General features: G+C 31.8%; 1 protein-coding gene across 1 annotated transcript; it reads right to left on the bottom strand.

Annotated features, from left to right (window-relative positions):
• Positions 1-4,433: 4,433 nt before the first annotated feature.
• Positions 4,434-5,408, bottom strand: LOC119800398 (olfactory receptor 4K2-like). The gene has a single exon (XM_038310561.1). The coding sequence runs from the start codon at positions 5,406-5,408 to the stop codon at positions 4,434-4,436; it is 975 nt and encodes a 324-aa protein (XP_038166489.1).
• Positions 5,409-8,463: the final 3,055 nt, after the last annotated feature.

Raw genomic sequence — 8,463 nt, 5'->3', positions numbered from 1 at the left:
ACCATCATACTGATTTCCAAAGTGGTTGCACAAGTTTGCATTCCCACCAGCAATGGATGAGTGTTCCCCTTACTCCACATCCTCTGCAGCATAGGTTATCATTAGTGTTTTTGATTTTAGCCATTCTGACAGGTATAAGATGGTATCTCAAAGTTGTTTTGATTTGCATTTCCCTGATAGCTAAGGAAGTTGAACATGACCTTAAGTATCTTTTGGCCATTTGAACTTCTTCTGTTCAGATTTCTCTGTTCAGTTCACTCCCCATTTTTTAATTGGGTTATTTAGAGTTTTAATGTCTAGTTTCTTGAGTTCTTTATATATTTTGGAGATCAGACCTTTGTCTGATGTGGGATTGGTGAAGATCTTCTCCCATTCAGTAGGTTACCTTTCTGTTTCTCAGTTTAAGGAGGTCCCATTTATTCATTGTTGCTCTTATTGTCTGTGCTACTGGAGACTATTGATACTATCAATTCTTTCTTTTATTGGTAGTTTGTATACCCCTTTTGGATTCTATGTGAGCTAGTCATCAGGGAGGCAGCCTCCTGGTCAATTACAGACGGTTCCATCAAGACATGTGTCCAAAATACGTGATGCCTTCAGCAATAGGGATTTACCAATGAATTTTATACCAGAACTTATGACTTCTATTTAATTATAACTAGAGTCCATTTATCACTTTTACATTCATCTCACTTACTACTACTCAGTCATCGAATAATCATGAAGTAAATGATGACAAGACTCTTTAGCCAGTTGATACAATAGTGTTGACTAAGCTATCATCTATGTACTTTCTGTAATACTACACTCAGTGGAAAAAGGAAAAGACAAAAACATGCACTTGCCTCCTCTTGAAATCTGTCTTTAGTATTTTTGAGTCTGGTCTATAAAGATGAAAGAATAGATTAAGTCACTATATATTTTAGCATATTTTTTCTCATTTGTGGATTCTAGATATACAATACATATATGAAAAAAGAAGGAAGACTAAAATAAATAAGGGATACAAGAAAGAGAGAGCAAAAGGGAGTCAAAAGGGGGATTTGATATGCAAATAAGGTCAAAGTATATAACAAACCTAAATTTTCTTTAAGAAATTTATTACTAAATGCAACAAATATACACAAACAGACAAAAGTGAAAAAGAAAGTAAGAGGCCTATTTTAGGACTTGTAAAGTGTGGTGATGAGAATAAAATATGGAATTAAAAATGTGAATGTGTTTATTAAATATCTATACTACTGAATCTATTTTTCTCTCAAAGGCATATCTCCTACCAATTCTGATTCACTTTTCTTCTTCTACAGCAATTACTTTATAAAGAGCCATATAGGAAGTAAAGGTTATTTGATATTTGAAAAGGTGACATGCTGTGGAGCTGTGAGGTAAAGTTTAGGACTGAAAAGGTTACCCAGGAGTAAGTTACCTGCCTACACACTCATTGTCTAGCTTCAGGGACTTATTTTCCAGATGATCTGTCTACTTTGAACATTTTCTTTACTAGTACCTTTCTGCCACATCCTTAAACATTTTTTTTCATATTTTTTTGGAAATTTAATGCTTAAATTTGTTTTTAATGTGTTTTATATAAATTATAGGTATAAAAATCATCATTTATTCCCAGTTAAAAATTTAAACAACTCATATCAGATAAAATTTAAAACATTTCCACTAATATCTTCAAATATGTGAACAAAAGACAAAATACACAAAACAGACTTAAAACTTCTTAACTGTGTTTACTTGTAATTGAAAACATAGTAAGACTGACCTGTCAGACACAATCTACTTATTTTACCTTTTCTGTACAGTTATGAAGTACATTTAAATATAAGATAAAGTTGCAAACTATAATACTTGCTTAGAAAAACACAGATACATGAATGTAACAAAAACTGCATAAATGAACCCAGACTGAAATAATTGGCACATATTTAATATTTAAGAAATTAACACATTTTTCTAATATAGAACTAGGTCATGCAAGTCCAAGTAGGAGCCTTCATCTCAAATTCAGCTCCTGTACTTTTGTACTTTTTTAACAGAATAACAAAAATATTAATATTATAGTTCACTATTTATCACTGCTAGATATATTACGCATATCTTTTAATTAATTTCAACATCAGTAGTGTTAAAATTGCCACAAATCTATAGATGAAGAAACTGAGTTGCAGAAGTAGAACAAAGTTCTTGGATTGCAATTCTGACTTATAATAGACTGATATTATCTAATTATGGGATAGACATATCCCAAGGACAATGAACTGGTTAAAGTAGATGAATTGGCCTCCAGGACCCGACAAGGGCTGGAAACACAAGAGGTGCTTAACAATTAATTATTGAACTATACACTGGTACATCAGAGCTACAATTTAAATTTTAAAATAAAGATAATTTTATAGAAATGAGGCAAAAGTATCTTTCCATACAAAACTTTTTATGTATTTTTTAACCTGAGGCAATAACAAGGAGTTTATAATTTGCTTTAAAAAACTAGCTCTCAAATTACATGTGTACTTTGACATCTACTTTTAATGCTACCTTTCTTTATAAACTGCTACACACTATTCAACTTCAGATGCTAACATTTTGTCTTTGAAGTTGCTATCATATAAGCATGTAACACTTTGAAAGGAAAGAGCTTATGATTTTTCATAATCTTAACATTCTAGTCCTCTGGTGATGGTTTGCTCACATAACTCTTAAGTCATAAACATTAAGTCAGGAGAGATGATCTCAGTGTATGTCAGAATACTAAGCATTCTAACTGAGCTTAACCACACATGCCAGCATACAAATGGGAGCAGAAACATTTCTATCACATATTTGAACAAACCACATGCCAGCATACAAATTGGAAGCAGAAACATTTCTATCACATGTTTGAACAAACCACAGTTTTTTAAAAATTACAAACAGCACAAGATCAGAGCATGAAGTGCGGCTTTGCTAGTGTTTTTTCCCAGAATGAAGCACAGTGATCAAAATTAGGACACAGTTGAGGTAGTTCAAGGAAAATGAAAGTGGCATGTCTAATTTTTATAAACTATTACCATAAAATTTTAATCTAGGGCTGGAGAGATTACTCAAAGATTAAGAGCTCTGACTGTTCTTCCAGAGGACCCAGGTTCAATTCCCAGTATCCACATAGCAGCTCACAACTGTCTATAACTCCAAGATCTGACACTCTCACACAGACAGACAGACATGCAGATGAAATGCCAATGTACATAAAATAAAAATAAATTATAAAAAGTTGTAATCTACATTTTATAATTCTCATATTAAATATAAAAAGGAATAAAGTGGTAAATTGTATCTTCCAAAATCTGTTTCAGTAATCCTTGTTGGTTTCCATCAATCTTCTTTGCTTCTTAACATGATTGATAAAAATTATTAAAAAGAAAAAGAGAAAAATTTTTCTATGCCTTTTGTTCTTTAGCAGTTTGGATAATGGATTGTCTAATTTATTTCCAAAGATCATGTTAGAAAAAGATCCACTTGATATTATTAGTAGAAAACCAAATTAGGTAGCAATGAATTCTAAATTGTTTTAATTATTTCATCTTTTCTTCTCACTAACCATATAATATTGAAACCTACATGTAAACTTATTAAAATGGTAATAATAGATTGAACTATTATATTTTTAAAACTTTAAGTGTATTCATGAATTCAACAGACAACAGTATACTCACACAATAAAGTTTAATAGCAAAGGAGTCATATATATGTATATATATATATATAATCACTTAGAGCTTATTTTTTACAAGCCAGTCTATTTAAGTGGTTATTATTCAATCATCTGATAGCAATAATCTGTGCACTAAGCATCTTTATTGTTAAAGTTTTAATATGTTTTGTTCAAAATTGTCTTAGTTTTCAATTTGACTCACTGCTTAAAATTGCTCAGCATTATTTAAAAGAATTATTTAACAATATAAAATTTCCCAACAAAATTTCCTAACATTATGAATAAAGCTTCCAATATGCCAAATTCCTAATTAAAGCTTAAAATTAAGTTCATAATTAAGTTTGAAATTAGATACAAACCATAAAATATCACAAGACAGTGAAAGAGGACTGCTCTGGATTAGAAAACAAGAAAACATTTCATATTAAGCTTCTTGCAGAGTATTAATCCTCATATGTATGTGTATAGATTTTATGGATACATGAAAATTAATCTATTTTAAAAATTCTGGCAACATAACTTTCCTATGAAGTCACATTATAGACTTTAACACATCATCAAATTGATCCATGATCACAAAAAGCTAGCAAACAGCACGGACTTCGAAGCAAGCTGTTGCATGTCTCCCAACCCCAACTTCTTAGTATCATGAATTTAGTTCAAATGATTTTAAAATGAAATTTGAATATTATAACTTAATTATCTGCTATTCTGTTGGTAGCCTGGCCTCACTTTAGGATCTCTGCAGGCCTCTTACTGTATAATGTGGAGTTGTTTTCCCAAAGGGGAAATAATGGTTACTTATTTTTTTCTTCATTGCTGCCCTCACTTCCTGGTTTCTTAAAGTATAGATAAGTGGATTCAAGAAAGGGGTGAAGATGGTGTAGAAAACAGAGAGAATTTTATCCACCAAAAAGTTTGTGAAGGGCCACACATAAATAAAAATGCAAGGTACAAAGAACATTAGCACAACTATGAAATGTGAAGTGCAGGTGGAAAGAGCCTTAGAGGATCCAACTGAGGAGTTGTCTCTGATAGTTACAAGCACCACAATATAAGAGATGAGCAAAATCAGAAAACTTATAAGAGCAATAACACCACTGGATGAGACCATGAAGATACCAAGAACATATGTATCTATACAAGCCAGCTGGATTACCAAAGGAAGATCACAGAAGAAACTGTCTACTACATTAGGACCACAGAAGGGTAAATACAGAACAAAAACTAATTGGCTCATTGTATGTAAGAAACCTACCATCCAAGAAGTTACCACAAGCCACAAACACATTTTTTGGCTCATAAGTGTTGAATAGTAAAGAGGCTTACATATGGCAACATACCTGTCAAAAGACATGGAAATCAGCAGCACAATTTCAGTTCCAGTGAAGAGATGCAAAAGAAAGATTTGAGAAATGCACCCCTCAAAAGAAATGGTCTTGTGGTGAGAAAAGAAGTCCATGATCATCTTTGGTGTGGCAAAGGAGGAGAGGCATATGTCAATCAGAGAAAGGTTGCTGAGCAAGAAGAACATGGGGGAGTGGAGTTGTGAAGTGGAGAAGACAGTGAACAGAATGAGGCAGTTCCCAAGCATTGTAACTAAATAGAAAATGGAAAATGTCACAAAGAAGAATATCTGAAGCTTGGGAGAATCAGTGAGTCCAAGTAGCACAAATTCCAGTACTCTGGAAGAGTTAAGCCTCTCCATCTATCCGTAGACTCTGCTCTGTAGTCATAAAAGACACAAAATTACAGTGTGGGGTACATATAATATGAAAGACTTATGACATTACTTAGTAATTATTTAGATCACTGGTTACATAGAGTCTATCCAAAAACGCTCTTAACTGTGAGATGTTTTTCTTTGGGGACCACTTAAACAACTGATGCTCAATAACACTTAAGAAGCACAGCTTCTTAAATTTGTCCAGCAGGCAAACACAACACATGTCAGCTGAGCAGCATAGCCTCCACAACACACCTGTCTAACTGCACCTTTGCTTCAGGGTGCACATTTGTAGAAAGATATGTTAAGTTTGTTTGATTGCTAAATAAAGCATATAGAAAATAGATCTGAGCTCTCAAAGTTTTTTTTCTTATGCAGAAGTGGAATTATTTCAAATCAACCATTTTGACAGTGTGTTTAATTAAAAACTTAAAGAATATGATGATTTAAAAAAATTCATTAGATACCCTATGAGAATGACAAATTAATTTCTTTATTTAATCTTATGAAATTATTAGTGACCAGAATTACACTTTAAACACTTGAGAGGTAATATTAGCTTATATCATGTTATAATCTATCCTTCTTTTGCTCTATGCAACACAAAGTTAGTGTATTAAATTGTGATAAGATGTTTAGAACCATATTTTCAGAACTTGGGATCATTTTTAGATTAGTTTTTTCCATTTAGAATCCTCCTACATTATGAAAATTTTATAATATACTCACGTCTATCATATTATCAAAAGCTTAGTACAAATGTAATAAAAATTGGTCCAGGTTGATGAAGGCTAATCTGAGAGGTGAGGATTGCCCTAGTCACTCAATGTGCTGTACAATTTTGCCTAAAAGAAGTGTGACTGAATTGTTTGCAAAGTGTAGGCCTATCAGAAAAATTTATCAAGCATAAATCAATCAAGTAAAAAAATAGCTAATGTTATTTCATCTCAGTTAGATAAGAACCATTTGTATGGAACTAATACAACATCTTTTTCAGTTAACACTTTTCAAGTAAAATTATGAGTACTTTGCTACATTAAATCATTTGAGAATTTCCACTATATTTTATTTATGTTTTAGTAATAATTTAGCTACTAACATATATGTTAATACATCTAATTTTATAAATTATCCATCTTTGGAAATGTGATTTTTACTTCTTAGTTTATGTATAAGTTTTCTAAGTACACCAAAGGTGATTAAAATTTAAACAAGGTGGCTCTGTGCCAAGAAACTTTAAGTGTCTTTCAATAGTAACCTTTAAGTCATTCTTAATAATATAGGTACAAGAGAATGAGGTCTTTGTAATAAATTCAGAGGATTTGCAAATGAAAATAGAATCAATAAAGTGACTTTCTCCATAATAATAATATTTAACAATTATTATATAATAAACAATATTACATATTAATAATAATTAATAATTTTGTATTAATTTACCTCTAATGATACTCAGAATGTACTTTGAAACTGATAAAAATACATACTACTAAAGCATCACATGAAAACCTGAGACTGGGACTGAAATTGTTTTTAACTGGAGATTGACACACAGAAAGAGAGAGAGAGAGAGAGAGGGAGAGAGAGAGAGAGAGAGAGAGAGAGAGAGACTCAGCTCTTCTGTCATTATCAATGGATCAGTTCAATGAACAATGCTGAGGGTGGCCTGCTTTATCTGAATTAGCAGATTATTCACACACCTACAGTTAAAGTGGAGATATGATTTCTAGCTAAAGAATAATTCTTAGCAGAAATGAAAGTAACTATTCCAAAATAACTCAGCTTTCCTTTTGTGATTCCCATTCCCCGCTTCTTCTGCCTTCCAATAAGAAACATTTTATCAGTTGTTCAGTTGTGGTGCACACCATAGTCCACTGAGAAGCAGGAAGAAGGCAAAAGGGATAAAACCCCAAGTTCACACCTTAAATGTTATACAAAAGAAAATAATGTACTCTCCAAATTACAGTCTTCCTAATTGCTTTTTCTTTAACTGTTATTGGACATCCAAGACCCAGGTATGAGCCATTATCATTAATCTATTTTCATGTAAGTAACTTCCTGAAGAAAGTAAGTTTACATACCCTTTAATTGTATATATTCAGTTTTTCATGATTAATGAACATTGTTAAATTTTCTCAGCAGCATTCTAAAACTCTTAAAATGGAACCATCACTCAGTAACTAAAAGTGGTAAATTAAATTTTGGTTCTAGATCATATCTCAACAGCCTTTTTACTTGCTGACCTCTTTAATTGTGAGAGTTAGATTATATGATTTATAGAAAGCTCTTAGCATTGTTCCTGGATAATAGCCAAAGACATTTATGAGATTGAAACTAAAAATTTTGTTCAGAAATTATCCTTTGTTTAATTTTATTAGTAATAATTGATATAACATCATGCAACAAAATATTGCCATCTAGTTTCAATTTAGGCCTTAAGTGAGTGCTGTGCTACAAAAGTAATTAGATCTGTTTTTTAAACTAAATTGTTTCCCTTGTACAAAATTACTTAATTTATATTTAAAGTTTAGCTTACAAATTTTATTATCTCTTATGCTTCCTGGAAATTATATAATTATGATAAACACCACTCTTACAACCACCATAAATAAGTTTTTTTCACCTCTGCATCTCTAGATAGGCAGCTCTAATCACTATGCAATAAAATAGTCTAAGTTCTTTATTCTTCATGCTAAATACACATTTTCTTTATTATATCTACATTTACATTTTATATAACTAATAAACAAGTGCTGACTTTTGTTACCAGAACACACGAGCCATAGTATGTTTTCAAGATCTTCACTATTATGTCCATTTTAACCTACATACCAGCTATGCAGTCGAAATATGATTTACCACAATCTACAAACTGTGTAAGTCAACTGAAATCACGATGGTCTTAGTGAACATCAGCAGCCAGGAACATGGATTATATATGTTCCCTTCTGTCTTGATATAAAAGCCTTTAGAAGGCAGTGACGCTTAGGAGATCAGGGATTAGATCCTAGAACCTACTTGCAGTGGGAGTTATTAA

This window comes from Arvicola amphibius, chromosome 13 (genome assembly GCF_903992535.2).
Source record: "Arvicola amphibius chromosome 13, mArvAmp1.2, whole genome shotgun sequence".
Lineage (NCBI taxonomy): Eukaryota > Metazoa > Chordata > Mammalia > Rodentia > Cricetidae > Arvicola > Arvicola amphibius.
The sequence above is the reverse complement of the archived record's forward strand: the minus strand, read 5'-3'. Positions and strand labels throughout refer to the sequence as shown.

Bases quoted from the DNA above. Each gene is read 5' to 3' on its own strand.
- LOC119800398 (XM_038310561.1), bottom strand. From the start codon at position 5,408: ATGGAGAGGCTTAACTCTTCCAGAGTACTGGAATTTGTGCTACTTGGA.